Below are 21,038 nucleotides of genomic sequence, written 5' to 3' on the forward strand. Positions count from 1 at the left end.
TCGACATTCTTTGATTGGAGGCACCCTGAGGAGGCCCTCTCTGTGGGAGCGCACTGGACGGAGGGAAGTTGACGCCGGCCGCAGGTGTTGCCGTAGGTAATATGGACCCATGCCATGTAGGGCTTTGTAAGTTATTACTAACACCTTGAATCTCACCCGGAGGGCAACCGGTAGCCAATGCAGCTCGTGGAGCAAAGGTGTAACATGGGAGTATCGGGAAACCCCCAGCACAACTCGCACAGCTGCATTCTGCAGCAGTTGGAGCCTCCGAGTGGACTTCAAGGGCAGCCCCATGTAGAGAGCATTACAGAAGTCTAGACGAGAAGTCACGAGCGCATGAGTGACTGTACGCAAGGCATCCCGGTCTAGATAGGGTCGCAACTGGCGCACCAGGCGAACCTGGGCAAAGGCCCCCCTAGTCACAGCTCCAATATGCTCTTCTAAAGAGAGCTGTGAATCTAGAAGGACCCCCAAGTTGTGCGCCCTATCTACGGGGGGTAATAGCTCACCCCCCATGGCCAGAGATGGGATAATCGGAATTTCCCGGGATGCCGGCACGAACAGCCACTCAGTCTTGTCAGGGTTGAGTCGAAGCCTGTTCCTCCCCATCCAGACCCGGACCGCCTCCAGGCAGCAGGACATCACGTCGAGGGCATCACTGGGGTGGTTCGGGGTCGAAATAAAAAGCTGGGTATCATCAGCATATTGATGATACCCAACTCCGAAACCACGAATGATCTCACCCAGCGGCTTCATATAGATGTTGAACAGGAGAGGCGAGAGAACCGATCCCTGAGGAACTCCACAAATGAGAGGTCTCAAGGTCGATCTCTGCCCCCCTGCCAACACCGACTGCGAGCGTCCCAGAAGGTAGGAGGAGAACCACTGGAGAACTGTGCCTCCCACTCCTAACCCCCTGAGACGTCGCAGCAGGATACCATGGTCGATGGTATCAAAAGCCGCTGAGAGGTCTAAAAGGTCTAGGACAGAGGAGCAGCCCCTGTCCCGAGCCCGCCAGAGATCATTCACCAGCGCGACCAATGCCGTCTCCGTGCTGTACCCGGGCCTGAAACCCGATTGGTACGGGTCTAGATAATCAGCTTCATCCAAGAACAAAGGGAGCTGTCGTGCCACCACGCTCTCAACAACCTTCGCCAGAAAGCGAAGGTTGGATACCAGACGATAGTTGTTTAATATTGCTGGGTCCAAGGCAGGCTTTTTAAACAAGGCAATTATGCGTGTGCTTAATCAACAGAAAAGTAGGAACTGTCAACCATCCCATTTGGCCCATTCAAACAAAGAAACTCTTGGCTCTTTTAAATTACCAAGGGTATAGCTTTATTGAAAGATCCATATAGGTACAGCACAAGCAAAGCCAGTTCTGGGATTTTTCCCGCAAAAACCCACATAGGTAAAACCCTTTTTCCCTCTCTGGGCTGCCAGCAGTTCATAGTTCACCAATTGGGTTCACCAATTGGGTTCAGTTCTTTTGTTTGGGGAAAAGACTGTCTGAGCCACTCAAACATTTCATAACTTGACCTTGGTGTCTAAGGTCTCAACGGCAACAGAAGGCTCTCTTGCATTCCAGAAACTTCCCTCCCCACTTGGAAATTTGCCCACCTCCCTCCCTTGCTGTTTGGCAAATTATAAGTGACAGCTATTTTAAGAGCTTTGCTACTTTAAAACAATTATACTGAGCGTATGGCATCTGAAGATTCAATTCTGATAAGCTTCTAGGAATTGAAAACAGTGATATACAAGCATGACCAAAAAATAAATAATCACATATACTTGCCAACCTGCCAACAAAGGTGTGTATAGTCAAGGCTATGGTCTTCCCAGTTGCAAAGTATGGCTGTGAAAGTTGGAAAGGCTGAGCACCAAAGTATTGAAGCCTTTGAACTCTGGTGCTGGAGAAGACTCCTGCGAGTCACTTGGACTGCAAGGCGATCAAACCGGTCAGTCCTAGACGAAATCAACCCTGACTGCTCTTTAGAAGGCCAGATCCTGAAGTTGAAACTCAAATACTTTGGCCACCTAATGAGAAGGAAGGACTCACTGGAGAAGAGCCTAATGCTGGGCAAGGTTGAGGGCGAGAGAAGAAGGGGACGACAGAGAATGAGGTGGCTGGATGGAGTCACTGAAGCAGTAGGCGTGAGCTTAAATGGACTCCAGAAGATGGTAGAGGACAGGAAGGCCTGGAGGAACATTGTCCATGGGGTCGCGATGGGTCGGACACAACTTTGCAACTAACAACAACACTTGCCAAACACAATTCTTGATTTATCAAGTCAAATGTGGGCCACAATCCTTGCATAATGTCTGCAAGTTCTAGGTCCATAAGTATCACCCAATTATTTGTTCCTTTGTCTTTCAGTAATCCCACCCCCTGGCAGAGACAGTACATGCATTAATTTCCTCAGGGCCAATGTACGATCTTCAACTTGTGTGCTAATCTCACTAGGTTTTATATTCAACCAGGAACACAGAAATTGCTTTTGTAATATCATTTACTCTCTATTTTTCCTTGGGTTAAGATGCCAAGAAGTCAATCAGACACTCATAGAATAAAAGCAGCAACAACACAGTGGTTTAAGGTTTAAAACACTGGATTTATACTTTCTGACCTTGGCCTATAATATTGCCAGAAAGTCTTATCACAGGCAAGTGAGGCCAAACATTGAGAAATTCTGGTTTAAAGTACTTTTCTCCCCATTTCCTTCCTGGTGTGTACATCGTCAGAACTTACCTAAGAATTCATTGCGAGAACTGGAGCCGGATTTCTTAATGCTGAGGAATTCCTTAATATCATTCATGATGGGAATTGGATCCCCGCCCATGTTGTAGCGACCTGAAGGTTGAGAGTAGCAGTTACTATATGGTAGAAGCGATCAAGTTGCCCTTCAAAACTCTGACTGTGGTCCCACAGCTCTTCCAAAATTTCCATGGAACTGTAGAAATAATTCACTTCATTCAACTCAAATGAACTTGAATCACTGAAATAAAATTAAGCTAGAGGTCGATTTCTAAGAACCCCACTAATTTTTTGATATGCCATTTAAAGATTAAGTAATGATCTTGATCCAAAAAGGGTTTGACTTCCCCCAAGATTGTGTGTTGAACAACAGGGCAATCTTTTTCTCCTACTGACAATGAGCTGATTTTGCTGCCAAAGTTGGTTTTTTGGTGGTGCACCCCCTAGAGTTGAATGGGAACATTTAGGAATGATTCAAGACAATCCTTGGACAACCACGGACCCACCTGTGAAAAGGAATTTTGAGGACTGCAATTCCTGGTAGGAGCAGCTGGAGAGATAGATCTCCATCTTTTCCTCTCACCTGATTGATTTCTTTGAAGCAGGCATGGCTTTTAACTACACTCTTTGAAGTTTCTTTTTTAATTTGCTTTTTATTTTCAAAAGTTAACTGACTGGTTAAATGCAGATTTATTCTAACCCCTTGCTGGATTTTACAATGATTTTTTTGTGCATATGTCTTTTTGTTGTTGTTGTTGTTCTGCTCTGTTGTTCTGAATAACTTTCGCTTTCTCTGTAAGTACGTTGCGGCAATTTTCTGGATACTGAAAGTGACTTGACTGGATTCACATCTATATTGGACTTTCATTACAGGGATTTTGCATTTTATTAACTCTCAAAAAGTTCTATTTTTTAAAAAAATGGATCAAAATTTCCTCCTTTCCCCCTCCCCCCTATTTTTACTGTGAGGAATATCACCTCAATATTCTTTGTCTTCTCTCCTTGAAGAACTCTTTATGTTTGGCTGCTAAGTTACAGGAGAACAAACAATGCACCAATGTAAAGCCTCAGGGAGGCCTTTGAAAAAAGAATGCTTTTTACCTACAAGTTCAAACAGACAAGGCTAAAAGAAATATGGACCTTACAGATTTAGAGCTGATAGACTTGATGAGTGATAAATTGGATTTTTTAAAGAGCATTGATGGAGATTGGGGAATGGACCTATTATATATCCAACTGGAAAACAAATTTGATTGGGCTTTTTGGGATGATAGATCAACTTTGGAGAATGGATTTACTGTATTTAATCAGACAACAATTGATAAGGGATGTTATGAGGAAGCAAATCAGGATATTTGTTCCAGGATGGATCAGAGATAACTGTTGTGGTGATTTGAAATTATAAAGAAGTCGTGGTAGACTTTCTGCAAGTTAAATAAAATAATAGATTGTTAGTAGATTTTGAAACTTTAATTTTGCTGTTGCTTTGCCTGTTGACTGTTCTTAATATAGATAGGTGACAGGTCAGATAAGTTACAAAGAGAGATAGAAGTTTAAAAATTGGGGGCTTGGTTCCAAAAGAGGGGGAAACTAACATTGTTACAATATATTTATCAATATTCCACTAAGTTGGATAATATATGTATGTGTTTGTGTTTTTGTTCTTTTTAATGTAGCGTTTTAAATGCTCTCTTTATTTTTTGTTTTATTTTTGTACAATATTTTAGACTCTGTTTTAATTTTTTTAATAAAAAGGTTATTTAAAAGGTGGGGGGGGTTCAGTGGTGGGATTCAGCCACTTCGCACCAGTTCAGCAGAACCAGTGGCTAATTTTTTTTTGCGCAGGCCCAAAATGGATTTCCGGAAGTGGCATCCACACAGAGAACTGATTGTTCACATATGTGAATCCCACCACGGGGGGGGGGGGGGTTACACACATAGCAAGAGGTTTGAACCTGTGGATTCTGGATTCTGAGGGGGGAAAGGATAAAAATACAAAGCAACTTTTCCTGAATATACAGATTAAGAAAAAAAACCTGGGCCATGTCTAAATTTTATTTAAACTGCAAATTAAGGAATATATTGATTAAATAAATAGCATAAAGTTTCTTTCAAACAAATGTTAAAGTAGCAAGTATGTATCCGAATTATCAGCCAAAATGTTGGAGGTGTGGTGATGAAGATGCAACATATTTTCACGTATGGTGGACTTGCAAAAAGGTTAAGGCCTTCTGGATTAAAATTTGGTGGAATATGCAGAAGATTTTCAAGCAAAGGATAAAGTTTTGTCCGCAACTTTTCTTGTTGGGAATAATCACAGATGCTACGGTTGTGGACACTAAGTTGATGTTGAATTTAATTACGGCAGCAAGACTTTTAATAGGTCAGTATTGGAAGAAAGAGGAACTGCCGACCATAGAAGAATGGACTTTAAAGGTTTCCGACCTGGCAGAAATGGCAAAGATTTCGGCTTATTTGAAAGATCACTCGCAAGAACGTTATATTATGGAATGGAGAAAATGGATTGAGTATATCCAGAACAAATATAGGGTTAAGAAGTTTCATGTAGCATTTGAATAAGTCTTCCTTCTCTTTTTCTTTCTTTTTTTTCTTTTTTTTTCTTCTCTATATATATTTAATATTATTAAGGTTTGTATTATCCTATATAAGCTAGAGAGTGATAGATTTTAGAGTTTATGGTTGTTAGTATATGGTTGTTTATGATTGTTTTTTTCCCCTATACCTTGTATTTAGCTCTGGGAAGTCGGGGGGGGGGGGAGGGGTAGGGAGGGAGGGAGAGGGGAGGGGGAGGGGAGACTGTTAAAGATAAACTGTATGTTAAAACTTTTCAATAAAAAAAAACAAATGTTAAAGTACCTGCCCTATTAAATATTAAAAAGTAGCTGCAAAAATTAAAAAAAGAAAGTTTTTTTTTAGGTGTTCATTTTCTCACCATCACTCAGGAGAATGATCACATGGCGTGTGGAATTGGAAACAGGAGGAGGATTTAATCCACGTTTCTTCTCGTTAGCTTCCTGGGCAAGCATCATTTCATAGACAGATAACAAGGCCTTTTTCAGGTTAGTTCCTGATTTTTTCTTATGTTCTAGGGAAAAAAAGGGAAAAGATAAAAGAAGAAAAATGAACAGAATTAATTGCAGTTGGCTAGCTTTTGCAGAAAGGGACGCGGTGGCTCAGTGGGTTAGGACGCTGAGCTTGTCGATCAGAAGGTCGGCAGTTTGGCGGGTCGAATCCCGAGTGCCGCGTAACAGAGTGAGCGCCTGTTACTCGTCCCAGCTTCTGCCAACCTAGCAGTTCGAAAGCACGTAAAAATGCAAGTAGAAAAATAGGGACCACTACGGTGGGAAGGTGCGCCTTTGGCGTCTAGTCACGCCGGCCACATGACCACGGAGACGTCCTCGGACAAGCGCTGGCTCTTCGGCTTTGAAACGGAGATGAGCACCGGCCCCTAGAGTCAGAAACGACTAGCACGCATGTGCGGGGGAACCTTTACCTTTACCTTTACCTTTAGCTTTAGCAGATCTCATTTGCTATTCAGGCTACATATGTAGCAGCAATATAACCTAACTCAGACATGTCAAACTCGCGATGTCACGTGACGTCACGCCGATGTATCAGGACTGTTTTGCCATTGCTGGCAATGGGGTGGGCGTGGCTTCCACATGATGCGGCCGGCCGGCGGGCCGGCAGTTTGACACCCCTGACCTAACTGAACTTCAGACTTTGCTTCAGAAAAACAACAGTTGCTGTTCTTCAGTACTGAACATTTCTCAGTCTCAAGAATTCCTTTGTTATTAAACATTTTGAATGCATATTAATACTTCCTAGTTGGTAGAATGCGGACAACAGTATATTGGCTACTACATGGGTAGTATATAGGGGGACTCTGCCCATTATTTTTGTATTTCATAACAGTTGTAAATAGGGTTTATCACATGATCTACCTGATTTTATAATCTTGTTTGCAGTGGTCATTAAGGGAAGGATTGCAGACAGCTGGTCCATTGCCAAGCAAGGGAATTAATTTAAGCCAGGCCTCTCAGGAGGGGGAGGGCCTGCCTGCACATGTACCAAGGCTCTGGTTACAGACGGGACTCACGCTCACCTTTCAGCCCCTCCTGAGTGGGATGTGGGCTGGTAGATGCAGGCGGGGCTAATCCCTTCTTTGGCCATGACATGTCTATAAATGCAGCAGGGCCATGGTGGGGAGCAACCACTGGCCGGGCTGCTGCCACTGCCACTGCTGCTGCTAGGGGGGCTGTGCCAGGCATCCATCCCACCCAGCCAGTGGAAGGCACATTTAAGTGTCCCATAGAGTGAAACGCCTGGGGCCAAACATCCCTTGGTGAATGAGCTGGGAAAAGCAGGCAGGGCAGGAGCAACAGTGGAGGCCTCGCTATGTATAAATGCTGGTGGTGGGTCAACTACAGTGGAGGCCCATGAAGAAGTGGGTGTGAAAATTTGGCTGGTGCAAATTGTCCTAGACCCGTGGTGGCGAACCTATGGCACGCGTGCCACAGGTGGCACACAGAGCCCTCTCTGTGGGCACATGCGCCATCGCCCCAGTCCTAGGCCTTCAGCTGGGTTTTATAAAACCTTTTTGATTTAGGCCTCTGCTGCCGTGTGCAAAAAAAAGGTTCAATCAATCAATCAATCAATTTCAACTTCTTGCGGGGGGAAAAAAGATCTCGGAAAGTTGGAATTGATTGATTGAACTTTTTAGTCCCACCCAGTTTGCCATTACCACCGCAGTGGTACCACCCAATGGGCCACGCCCACCCAATGGGCCACACCCACCCAGCAACCAATGATACATAAGTGGGTTTTGGGTTGCAGTTTGGGCACTCGGTCTCTAAAACGTTCACCATCACTGTCCTAGACCCTCCTATGAATCCTGTTCCTGTAAGAAACCTTGAACTTCTGACATTGGTATTGGCTGACAATCCTGACCTGGCTCTCAGATCCTTGGACTGATTTTGGATTATTTCTCTGTGCACTCTTTTGTAGAGTAACAGCAAGTCGTCTGGGCAGGCATTTGAGACCCTGTTTGGTTTGCTTGTTTTTTACTATTACCGGTATTATCTCTTGACCTTGAGTAAAATGAATTATCTAGCGGCTAAGTATAAGTCACTAGGATAGGCTAGAAGTCTTGCAGGTTGCTGTAGGTAAGTATAAAAGTAGGAATCATAGACGGATATTAGTTTCCTGTTAGACTGCAATGGATGGTGATAATGAAAGAACCAGGAATGACCTTGGGGAAAATTGAAGAACGTTTTGATTAACCCCAATTCAGAGGAATTTTTTTTCCTGCTAGATTATATGAGGGTATTGATGAGAAGAGATGAGAAGAATACAAAAAACAACAACACACACATGGTTATTCCATTTGGAGATCCAAGAAGGGTGATTTTAGGGGGGGGGGGGGGAAAAACCTGTTGGTTTCAAATACATGGTTGAAATGTAAATCTATTCATGCCTACTCAGCAAAGAGGAACTGAAGCATGACTGATGATAAAAGGCAGAAAATTTGCAAAGCATAAAAGGAGAATGTGAGGTTCTGAATTTGAGACAGACCATACTTTAGTGGCGTATAAACAAATTATAAAATTCCCAGCAGAATTTAGAGAGGGAATGTAAGGGAAAAGACTTAAGGATGCAGACGTTGCTTGGAATAGAATGGAAAGGGTTAGAGGAGTGCCACGTAAGTGTGTGAAGTTACCCATTCCAAGTAAGAAAAAGACTTCTTTTTTTGAGTTATAAAGTTAAACAGGTTGTGGATGAGCAAAATGTTCTCCTAGCCGGATCTATCTCCCTGGCAAAGATCAGGAATATACCTCACCAGCAGTGTTGACATTCTCCAGTAGCTCAATCACCTTGGCTGCATCAGTGCTCTCTGCCTGCATTGTGTTCAAAAGCTCTTTGGTGTGTGTGGCAAAAGTGATGAGGGCGTAATTGGGGGAGACATCATAGCTGGAGATCTGCAAAGGGAAGCCAGAAGACAAAAATAAGCATGACTAGGTTCATTAACATTCAGTCCCAAGGGCAATAGAATAGAATAGAATAGAATAGAATAGAATAGAATAGAATAGAATAGAATAGAATAGAATAGAATAGAATAGAATAGAATAGAATAGAATAGAATAGAATAGAATAGAATAGAATAGAATAGAATAGAATAGAATAGAATAGGAAGGGACCTTGGAGGTCTGCTAGTCCAGCCCCCTTGCTCAAGCAGCAGAACCTATACCATCTCAGACAAGTGACTATCCTGTCTCTTCTTAGAAACCTCCACTGATGGAGCGCCCATGATTTCTGGAGGCAAGCTGTTTCAATGGTTAATTGTTCTCACTGTTAGGAAGTTTCTCCTTAATTCTAGGTTGCTTCTCTCTTTGTTCAGTTTCCAACCATTGTTTCTTGTCCTGCCCTCTGGTGTTTTGGATAATAATTTGACCCCCTCTTCTTTATGGCAGCCCCTCAAATACTGGAGTACTGCTATCATGTCACCCCTATTTCTTCTTTTCTTTAGTCTAGCCAAGCCCAAGTCCTGCAACTGTTCTTCATATGTTGAAGTCTCCAAGCCTTAGATCATCTTAGTTGCTCTTCTCTGAACTTTTCCCAAGGTCTCAACATCTTTTTTTTTGTAGTATGGTGGCCAAAATTGGATGCAGTATTCCATGTGTGATCTCACTAGAGTTTTATAAAGCGGTACTAATATTTAGTGTGATCTTGATTCTGTGCCTCTGTTTATACAACCCAGGATTGTATTAGCTTTTTTGGAAACTGCTGCACACTGCTGGCTCATAGTCAAGTGATCGTCCACTAGGACTCCAAGGTCCCTCTCACAGTTGCTCACCTAATCTGTACTTATATCTTTGATCTACTCTACTCTACTCTACTCTACTCTACTCTACTCTACTCTACTCTATTCTATTCTATTCTATTCTATTCTATTCTATTCTATTCTATTCTATTCTATTCTATTCTATTCTATTCTATTCTATTCTATTCTATTCTATTCTATGTTAGTTTCCATCCATTACTACTTCTCCTGCTTTCAGGTGCTTTAGAGAATAAATTGACCCCTTCTTCTTTATGTCGGCCCCTTAGAAGACTATTATCATGTCATTCCTAGTCATCCTTTTCACTAGACTAGACAAACCCAGTTCCTATAACTGTTCTTCTTATGCAGGATCCAATCTGGGTCTGGTACCAGGACCAGAGGTTTTGTCTTCCGAGCTTTTGGACTCGTACTGAAGCCCATCCAGAGAGACGTTCCCCAAAGATGAGTTCCAGCACAAGTCCGAAAGCTGGGAAGACAAAACCTCTAGTACTGATGACCGACCCAAATTGGATCCTGCAACATTATCTTGGGACACATGCATTCCCCTTCATTTGTGTTCTTCTTATGCTTTAGCCTCCAGTCCCATAATCATTTCAGTTGCTCTTCTTTGCATTCTTTCGAGAGTCTTAACATCTTTTTTATATTGTGGCAGCCAAAATTGGGTGTAGTATTTTAAGTGTGGTCTTACAGTATATTGGCCATTTTGTTTAAGAGATTAGATCTTACTCAAGAGTTAGGGCATCCTTTAGTTCCCACTAGTCTATTTCCCATCTGGCTTTTCCTTTTAAAAAATGTTTTTAATGATGATGATGATGATGACGACAACAACAACAACAACAACAGACTACACTAAGCTTTAGCCTCATTTCTGTTGGTTGGAATGACCTCCAGCTTTACAAAGCTCCCTATGGCAGAGGTCTCCAACCTTGGCAACTTTACAATTTATGGTCTTTAACTTCCAGAATTCCTCAGCCACCATGGCTGGCTGAGGAATTCTGAGAACTGAAGTCCACAACTTGTAAAATTGCCAAGGTTGGAGACCCCTGCATGGGATGGTGGAGAATATTTTGTGAAGCTAACAAGAATGTTATGTTGGGCCAGGCTCACATCAACAGCCATTTCTCAGTGGCTCTCCACATTTCCAGTGTTTCCTTGAACTAAAAAAAGGTCCATCTCTGCCTTATAATGTCATCATGCTTGCTGGGGAATTCTGGGCATTAAAGTCCACATGCCTTAAAGGGGTGAAGTTTGATAAACCCTGGTTTATAACTAGTGCCAGTACCTTCTTGGTACAGGACTGAGCAAAGAAATTATCTGATTCTTCTATACCTTTTCAATCAACTTGATTGTAGCATTCTGTGTACTCTTGAAATCCTCTAGTTTAATACTTTTTGAGGCATCGAGGAGAAAGTAGATGTTCATTGTGCCTCCTTTCTTAATGACAATCCTTCGCTTCTGTGTAGAGGCTGGAAAGGAAAGGAACTAGTATTCAGGTCGTTTTTCCCCAAGTTACATGTAATTTTGATATTTTGGACATTCTACCACAATGTACTGCTGCAGATTTCTGCACCACAATGTACTGCTGCAGATTTCTGCACCACAATATACTGCTGCAAATTTCATTAATGGAAATTACACCCAGGAGCTATTCCTTTGATAACTAGGAACACCTCTGTATTTGGAGGTGAGATTTAATCCAGAGCTGCAAGATGGTTCAAAAGGAGGTAGCAGACCAATATGTCTATGAGTAACAGCAGCTGCCAATCTAACAGGCATCCACAGAGAAACAACAAGCTTCATAGCAGTAGACATATGCCCAAGATATTATGGGTAGAATCTTCTGCCTTGGAAGAACCCCAGGTATTTACTTCCATTTTTCCTCAACTAATGATCAGCTTGAATATTTAGAAAAAATATTATGCAATGTTTTAGTTGTAATGCTTTTAGCAATTCTCATAGAAGAGAATCTTTGTCACTCAGAGTTGAGCGACAGAGTCCTTGGCGCTTTCTAAGCTTGGTTGTTAGCTGGCAGACATTTCATTACCCAACTAGGTAACATAATCAGTGTCAATGAGTTCTGTGAATTAATGTTCTTGAATGGAAAGAAGAGGGACTGTTTTTAAACAAAAAATGCTCGGTGCTCTCTTTGCTACATTGAAATGACATTCCATTAAATTGCCCTAGAATATTTACTACTCAGAGAAATTGAGAGCATCTAACAACGTAACTGTGCTCGCTCTTCTTATGCTAGGAAGGGAATTGTAATTATCCATTCCATTTACAAAGACTTACAGATATTTCTATTGGCATCTGCAGCTTCAGCAGTTTCAGTCAAAGATGAGATGAAGTTGGAGGCAACCTCTTCTGGGGTGTCAAAAGCAAATGGCTCTGGGAAGGAACAAGAGAAGGCTCAATTAGCAACAGATCATAAAAGAGAATGCCCCAAAATAAATAGAACTAATTTTTATGCAAACCTATATTGAAATATTAAGAAGGGTAGTTGCACATTTTGCTGCTCTGGGGCCCTTTGAGATAAGCATAGGAGACTCTCTAGTGTTCTCAATTTGGTCCATTTTAAGGAGACTATAGGTAAAGGTAGTGGTTCCCCCGCACATGCATGCTAGTCGTTTCCGACTCTAGGGGCCGGTGCTCATCTCCGTTTCAAAGCCGAAGAGCCAGCGCTTGTCCGAGGATGTCTCTGTGGTCATGTGGCCGGCATGACTAGACGCCAAAGGCGCACGGAACGCTGTTACCTTCCCACCGGAGTGGTCCCTATTTTTCTACTTGCATTTTTACGTGCTTTCGAACTGCTAGGTTGGCAGAAGCTGGGACGAGTAACAGGCGCTCACTCTGCTACGCAGCACTCGGGATTCGACCCGCCAAACTGCCAACCTTCTGATTGACAAGCTCAGCGTCCTAACCCACTGAGCCACCGCGTCCCTCATTACATATGTAACTAATATTTCTGTTCTGGTATATATATAGCTTTTATGGGCTCATCTATATGTTTTGAGTAAAAAAAAACTTTATTATTACTGAAACATTCTTTGAGATAATTGTCTCTTCTCCCATTTCCTTGATGACTGTTTTTTTTTCTTTTCTTACACAAAGCTTGCTTATATGTTGGATGATTCCCATGGAATATCACTTCCCTGGAGACACAATTGATCCCCACCTTGTTACTTTTCTGAAAGGCTCTGAAGACCTGATTCTGTCTGTGGATGTGGGGACTCAAAGCCAACATGGAGCCTATCAAGTGATTGATATGCTTGCATTTCTTGCCACCGATAGGGTGGGGGAGGGTTGTAGGGGGTTTATGCTTTGAATTTTTTTAATGTTGCAAGCTAGGAGCAAGGTGGTCACATTGTTAGGACGCTGGGTTGGAGGTTAGCAAACCCACGTTTGAGACCTAAGTGCTGCTGCATGCCGGGGTGAGCTCCTGTCATTCGCTCCAGCTCCTTGATGGGGAGCTGGAACGAGCTACCCCACCCCAAGAGCAACAGTGATGTCACCGTCCAATCTGTTCAAACCCGGAAGCCCCTTAAAAGGTGTCTCTGACACAAATGGGACAGGATATTGTAAGCTGCCCAGAGTCATTGTGTGTCAGTTGGGCAGCCGTATAAATTTGCTGTCATGGTTCCAATGAATGAGACAAATCAAACAAATTGCAGGCATATTATTTATCTAAAAAGTCTTAGTAATGAAACGAAACTTCGGCACTCATGGAGAGATGCCAGAATCTGAAATCTCCTCCCCCAAAACCCATCATAACACAAACACAATCCCCGCCCTTATCTACACGTCATAAATCACATTATTCAATTAGTTTTACATATGAGGTTTCACTTCCCATTCTGTACATGGGTTTTTGCAATCTTATCACCGGGTGATTCCTCCCTCCCAAATGAAGCAAAATAACAGGCTGTCTCTTATATTGTCAGTGAAAAAACATGTCAATGTTTGCAGCATTGACATTTGCTTACTGAATAAATAAACAATAAATACATATGCACCGCAATCAAAAGAATCTTTGCCAGCCACAAATCTAAAAAAATAAATAAATGAATTCCCCCTGAGGTAAATACATATCACAAGGAGGTTTCTTTCTTGATTTTGTATTCAGCTTTCAGATGACGGCTATTTTTCAGATGCACATTCCCTAAAAGGATATTTATTGTGAATTCTTGACTGGTGATAAAGCAATGCTCTGAGATTTGACCCAATCTTTGTGTTGCAGTTATGGTGTTCCTTAGAGCGAACTAACTCTAACAGAAACCCAGGGCTGATTCCCCCCCCCCCGCTACATTTCTAAGCTATTGCATAAAGTAGTAAAAAAAAAATCTTCTGTTCATCTGGAACAAGTTCCTGCAATTTCCTTGACAACGTTTTCCAGAAGTGAGTTGTCATTTCTCCTTCCTAGGGCTCAGAGAAAGTGATTGGCCCAAGGTCACCCAAGTGGCTTCGTGCCTAAGGAACGCACTGCCTCTTGGTTTCTAGCCTGGTGCCTGAACCACTACACCAAACAGGCCCTCAGTTGTGTAATAGAAATGCCTTAATAGCAAGTAAAAGGGGAGAGAAGTCAGGCCACCTAACATTATATCTGAAGCTTGCCTCTGACATAACCCCTGAATGCAACCACCAAACCAAACCATGATGAAGGTGCGTTATTCCTATACAATAGTTTTTGTAATCGAGAATTCCTCGCACAACCCCAGGCTTCACATCTTCAGTACAATAGTCCTCGACTTACAACCACAATTGAGCTCAAAATTTCTGCTGTTGAGGGAGACATTTGTTAAGTGAGTTTTGCTCCACTTTATGACTTTTCTTGCCACAGTTGTTATGTGAATCATTGCAGTTGTTAAGTCAGTATCACGGCTGTTCAGTGAATCCAGCTTCCCCATTGACTTTGCTTGTCAGAAGGTTACAAAAGGGGACCGCGTGACCCTGGGACACTGCAATGGTCATCCATATGAGCCTGTTGCCAAGCGTTCTAACGTAAACCGTGTGACCATGGGGATGCTGCAACGGTCGTAATTGTGAAAAATGGGCACAAGTCACTTTTTTTCAGTACCGCTGTAACTCTGAATGGTCCCTAAATGAATGGTTGGAAACTGAGGACTATCTAGAGCAGGGGTCTTCAAACCTGGCTGCTTTAAGACTTGTGGACTTCAATTCCCAGAATTCTGGAAGTTGAAGTCCACAAGTCTTAAAGCTGCCAAGTTTGAAGACCCCTGATCTAGAGGCTCTGTAGTTTATTCAGTGGTTCCCACTGGGTGGTGGAGTATGTTTGTTTTTGATAAGCCAGAATGTTTATGGTTGAATGCTGGTCTGTTTGCAGAGCATCCAGATTTTGATCGCATGACCATGGGGACGTTGCAATGGTTGTAAGTGTGAAAAACAGTCATAAGTCACTATTTTCTGTGCCGTTGTAACTTCGAACAGTCACTAAATGAACTGTTGTAAATCGAGGACTACCTATATTTAACCCCAATATCCATCCCTTCAGATATTCTTTCCCCTTTGCTCACGCCGACATTCTGGTTCTGCTCCACTCCAGCTTCCTGATTCTTGGCAAATCCGTTCACTGGATCCCACAAGGACGAGACCACGCTCACAAGTGTAGCGGACACGATATTCTACCCGATATTCATTGCCTTGTTTTCGACTACCAATTGGAATACCGGGGTTAGGGCAATGGCCAGCTAGGTAAGAGAAGAGAGGACACCGTTAACAATTAGTCATTTTGAAGTATATGCATTTAGCAGCAAGTACATTATGCATGAGGGACGTGGTGGCTCAGTGGGTTAGGACGCTGAGCCTGTTGATCAGAAAGTCAGCAGTTTGGCGGGTCAAATCCCGAGTGCCGCATAACAGAGTGAGCGCCTATTACTTGTCCCAGCTTCTGCCAACCTAGCAGTTCGAAAGCACGTAAAAATGCAAGTAGAAAAATAGGGACCACTACGGTGGTAACAGCGTTCCGTGCGCCTTTGGCGTCTAGTCATGCCGGCCACATGACAACGGAGACGTCCTCAGATAAGCGCTGGCTCTTCGGCTTTGAAACGGAGATGAGCACCGGCCCCTAGAGTCGGAAACGACTAGCACGCATGTGCGGGGGACCCTTTACCTTTACATTATGCATACATGAAATATCTTTCACTCCTCAAAAAGCTAAGAATTAAAGCAACAAAATGTGGGGTTCAAAAAAAAGGGAAAAGAAAAGGATGTCTGCTTTCTCTACTCTTGTTTGTATTAGTTCTTGAGGTAATGAACAGAGAGAGAAGACAAGATGGGAGAATTAAGGGGGGTGGGTAACTTATTATTATTATTATTTAATAAACTTATATACCGCCCTTCTCCCGTAGGACTCAGGGCAGTTCACAAGGTTTTTTAAAAGAAAACAATACAAAAATTAAAAACAATTAAAATGATTACATTAACCTTGAAAATAAAAATCCCAATAAAAATCCAATTAAAACCCCAGTTAATACCCTCAGTCCAGGCCAGAAAGCTCAAAGAGCCAAGTCTTCAGGTCCCGGCGGAATGAGCGAAGGTCAGGGGCAGTCCTAAGCTCTACAGGAAGCTGGTTCCAGAGGGCAGGCGCACCCACAGAGAAGGCCCTCCCCCTGGGTATTGTCCGCCAGCAATCTTTTACCGGCGGTACCCTGAGAAGACCCTCCCTGTGGGAGCGCACAGGACGAAGGGAACTTGATGCCGGCAGCAGGTGTTCCCTCAGATATCCCGGACCCAAGCCATTTAGGGCTTTATAGGTCATCACCAGCACCCTGAATCTCACCCGGAGGGCAACCGGAAGCCAATGCAGCTCGCGGAGCAGAGGTGTTACTTGGGAGTATCGGGAAAGCCCCATCACAACCCGCGCGGCTGCATTCTGCGCCAGCTGAAGCCTCCGGGTGGTCATCAAGGGCAGCCCCATGTAGAGAAACATATAAATTGAGGCATTTGCAACGATTTGGTCTTAATTTTGGAAGATCCATTCAAGGGAATAGTTCTGGATGATCTTCAGCCAGCTGGGTGCAGTTCTCTTTGGCTCGGTTTCTTACCCCAGTCTCTGCAAGACCATTAGCAGAACAAGGGGAGGAGTAATGAAGGGATTTTATTATGCTTAAGGTTGATGTTAGCAATATTGATATTTGTAGTGATATTTTGTAATCGTCTTTGTTTATGCGCAAGCAGCTATGTAGGTGCTTTATATTGGGAACTTAGTTATAGAAAGGCAAATGTTTCATGCTTTAGGTGCAGGGGATTGCTCACATGAAAAGAGCATGGTCAGGGGAGGGGGAAAAGCAGTTATAGTGGAGCCTGGGTTGTTGTGTATGAGTCATCATCTAGGAATTATTTTTCTGTACCTTTCGGTTCCTAGTACCAAGACCAGATCTCTTTGTTCTGGAAAGGTATAAAAGGTGGAAGACATCTTTCCTGGTTGTTGCCTTCATCTCTCTATCCGCCACAAAGACAGATGTGGCCACCCAACACTATTTTGATCAAAATAAAAGTTGTTTGCTTGCTGAAACCTCGGCTCAGGAGATTCTTTTCGCTCTTTTAAATTCCTGAGTAAAGCTGGGGCAATTGTGAGGCTAAGCGTAAAACCTTACAGTAACTTTTCATATATATTTTTTATTTGCAAGCATGGTTGTGGCAGCGGCAGTGGAACACGAGGAGGAGAAAGCGAAGCCCATCCCTGCAGCCCCCTTGCCTCCATTTCTGTGTCATCCCAGGACACTTTGGCAGGAATACTTTGCAGAGGCTGGTCTTGGGCCTGGTCTTGGTGGAGGGTCGATGTGTCTCCAATGCCCTGGGTTGGGGAAACTTTGGGTGGGTTGGCTGGGTGCAATAGAATGCCCTTCTTTCCTGCCCACTTATATACATTGATTTGTGCTTAGATTGTAAGCCGCCCTGAGTCTTCGGAGAAGGGCGGGATATAAATGGGATTAAAATAAATAAAATAAAAATACCCAAATTAAACGTAAATGAAATGCTGATGCCTCACTTCCACACTGAATACAACCGGCCTTTTCTACAGGAGCATCACACAGGAGTCCTGCACAAGAGCATGCAAGTTTTGAGGGAATTGACCCTGCATGACGTCTGCGTGTGCCAGAATGTGGAAACGAGGCATCAGCATTGATGGCTATTGGCTAATGGAGGTAGTGACAGATTTTATTTTCCTGGGCTCCAAGATCACTGCAGATGGGGACTGTAGCCAAGAAATTATAAGACGCTTGCTCCTCGGGAGGAAAGCCATGGCAAATCTAGACAGCACACTAAAAAGCAGAGACATCACCCTCCCAACGAAAGTGCGTATAGTCAAGTCTATGGTCTTCCCAGTTGCAATGTATGGCAGTGAAAGTTGGACCAAAGGAAAGGCTGAGCGCCAAAGAATTGAGGCCTTTGAACTGTGGTGCTGGAGAAGACTCCTGCGAGTCCCTTGGACTGCAAGGCGATCAAACCAGTCAGTCCTAGAGGAGATCAACCCTGACTGCTCTTTAGAAGGCCAGATCCTGAAGTTGAAACTCAAATACTTTGGCCACCTAATGAGAAGGAAGGACTCACTGGAGAAGAGCCTAATGCTGGGAAAGATTGAGGGCAAGAGAAGAAGGGGACGACAGAGAAGGAGGTGGCTGGATGGAGTCATTGAAGCAGTGGGCGTGAGCTTAAATGTACTCCAGAAGATGGTAGAGGACAGGAAGGCCTGGAGGAATGTTGTCCATAGGGTCGCGATGGGTCGGACATAACTTCGCAGCTAACAACAACAACAGGTGTGCCTATTGATAGTTTAGATGATGGAAGATTAAAAACTGTAGTGTTTTCGAAGACAGAAAAGGAAAGGAAGTCTGAATGGCAATTAATTTTCACACTCACTTCCGTCATCACAAATGGTTGTTTTTCCACTCCACTTCCCATTGGGAAGGCAGAAACGGACTTCAGACCCCTTCATGCTGTATCCTCCATAGCAAGTAAATGTGATGTTCTGGTTTATACTGTAATTCAGTTCTGGGGGCTCATAGAAACCATTTTCAAATTCTGAAATCCTGGGACAATGAATAGCTGAAAAAGAACAATACGTTATCAGTAATCAGGATGGAGTGCTTCAAGATTATATTCTCTAACTCAGGGCTTTTCAACCGGTGGTACGCGTACCACTTGTGGTACATTAACACGTGGCAGATGGTACACAGCCCTGTCTAGCCAAGTGTAGTGGAGGAAGGAAAGAGCCAGCTCAGGCAAGGACTTATCTAACTCATCCCACCTCAACAAATTAATCCTCTCCTCAATTTCTTGAGCTATTTCAGTATTCAGCATATGAAATTGTGCAGAGGTGTTGTCAAGGCTCCCCTAACTGGGACCTGCATATAAGGTAAAAGCAACACCTGCAACACCTTATAACAGAATTTCAGACTTTCTATGTTGCTGAGAGAACCAGCAGGACAAGGAGGATTGTACTTCCTCCATCCAGCCCACATTGCTGGGCGTCCATAAGAACAACCCGTGTAGTTGCCTTAACCCAGATTGAGAGATAATATGCTTCGTTCAAGATCTTCTGTAGTTGGCACCCTACCACCATCTTTGTCACCTTCCCTCCGAAGGGATAACTTGAGAAGTTGTCAGAAGTTGTCTAGAATAGCTGGACCAAAGGATTAAACACACCACTAAATAAATGTCCATGGAGATTCTTAATCATCCAGGTCATGGTTGTCCCAAAGGTGCTTTTGCAAAAGAAAATTGGATTTATTTTTTTTTGTTTTATTTCCCTTGAAAACGTTTTGGTTCTCATCTAAGAGCTGCAGAAGCTTCTTGGATGAGAAGCAAAATGTTTTCAAGGAAAAAAACCAAAAAAAGGCTAGTTACCTTTTGAAAAAAGTACTTTTGGGAAAAACATTCCGCTGCTTCTTTCAATGCTGGGGCACCACCCCATTTATCAAAGAGGTGTTCACGCTAAGCTGTGTTCAGAAATAGACTGACAGATAATAAATGAAGAGCATCTTTCTGGCTATAATGTCACTAGTGCAGGGGTCTTCAAACTTGGCCCTTTTATGACTTGTGGACTTCAACTCCCAGAATTCCTCAGCCAGGGCCACGTTTGAAGACCCCTGCATTAGTGGCACCTCAACACACAACGAAGCAGCTATTTATATTCACTTATCCCAGGGGTCTTCAAACTTGGCCCTTTTATGACATGTGGACTTCAACTCCCAGAATTCCTCAGCCAGGCACACTGGCTGAGGAATGCTGGGAGTTGAAGTCCACACGTCATAAAAGGGCCAAGTTTGAAGACCCCTGATCCCAATCCCATGGTTAAAGAGAGTCACTGATGATACTTTTTAAAGGACCACATACTTTGTGGAGATAGAATAGGGTTGGCAATCTAGACTGTCCAATTTAAACATCTAGTATTCTCTTTGAAGTCAACCCCAATTCAATGAGGAAGAAAGACTACTAAGATAAGATGATACCATTTTTTTTAATAGTAAAACCGTTAGGTCTCATCTTTGGAGTAAATGCTCAGCATCTCTGGTAGCAGAAGACGAGCAGGAAGGTTTCAGATGGAGCTGAAACACATTTGGATGCCAGCAAAGCTATAAGTCCCCCATGAAATCAAAAGAGGCCCTAAAAGTACGAGCTCCAGAACACGACATCCCCTCATTGTGTCATTGCTTTCATGGCCAGCTCTTTTTTTAAATTTAGAAATTAAATTATACCTTTGCACCTCGCCTGGGAGACGACCCTGTTATCTCTATTTTTCATAGTGCTCCAGTACTTGTTCCACTCGCATGTCCGGTACTCAGTAGGGTATGGATATTGGCCTTCTGGGCATATATACTGAAGCAATGTGTTGTTCTGCAGCAGTACTGTTTTGCCTCCTATAATTTCATATGGCTTCGTCAAATTGCAATGAGCATCCACGACATCTGATGGGAAGAAGCACAAGAAAACATTAAAAGGATTCCAGTGTCAACCTTTTTTCTAAGTCAGCATTTCTCAACCTTGCCAACTTTCAGCCAATCAGAATAGAGCTGGAAGGGACCTTGGAGGTCTTCTAGTCCAGTCCCCTGCTCATGCAGGTGGCTGTCCTTAAAAACATCCAGTGATGAAACACCCACAACCTCCGAAGGCAAAGCTATTCCACTGGTTAATTGACCTCACCGTCGGGAAGTTTCCCCTTAATTCCAGGTTGCTTCTCTCCTTGATTAGTTTCCATCCATTGCTTCTTGTCCTGCCTTCTGGTGCTTTGGAAAATAAATTGACCCTGTTGTAGCATGGGCGACCACGTGGACACAGGAATGAGTCAACATAGTACAAGATACCTTTATTGATTACAAGATGGAACTGAGTCCCAAAACCCCCAGTCCCAAAACCCCCAGTTATAGCCTACTGATGCCCATGAACCCAGCCAACCCGATT

General features: G+C 43.3%; 1 protein-coding gene across 1 annotated transcript in view; it reads right to left on the reverse strand.

The window, feature by feature from the left end:
• Positions 1–21,038, reverse strand: part of LOC308661480 (complement factor B-like) — a 46,833-nt gene that overhangs the window by 13,707 nt on the left and 12,088 nt on the right. The window contains exons 2-9 of the mRNA XM_081316413.1: positions 20,336–20,545; positions 18,498–18,683; positions 15,149–15,322; positions 11,910–12,005; positions 10,947–11,083; positions 8,616–8,754; positions 5,709–5,861; positions 2,750–2,851 (exon numbers count right to left, since the gene is read on the reverse strand). Of these exons, the coding sequence (XP_081172539.1) occupies positions 2,750–2,851; positions 5,709–5,861; positions 8,616–8,754; positions 10,947–11,083; positions 11,910–12,005; positions 15,149–15,322; positions 18,498–18,683; positions 20,336–20,545 (1,197 nt within the window). The remainder of the gene's footprint in view (positions 1–2,749; positions 2,852–5,708; positions 5,862–8,615; positions 8,755–10,946; positions 11,084–11,909; positions 12,006–15,148; positions 15,323–18,497; positions 18,684–20,335; positions 20,546–21,038) is intronic.

Source organism: Vipera berus, assembly GCF_964194415.1.
Source record: "Vipera berus genome assembly, chromosome: 2".
Classification (NCBI taxonomy): domain Eukaryota; kingdom Metazoa; phylum Chordata; class Lepidosauria; order Squamata; family Viperidae; genus Vipera; species Vipera berus.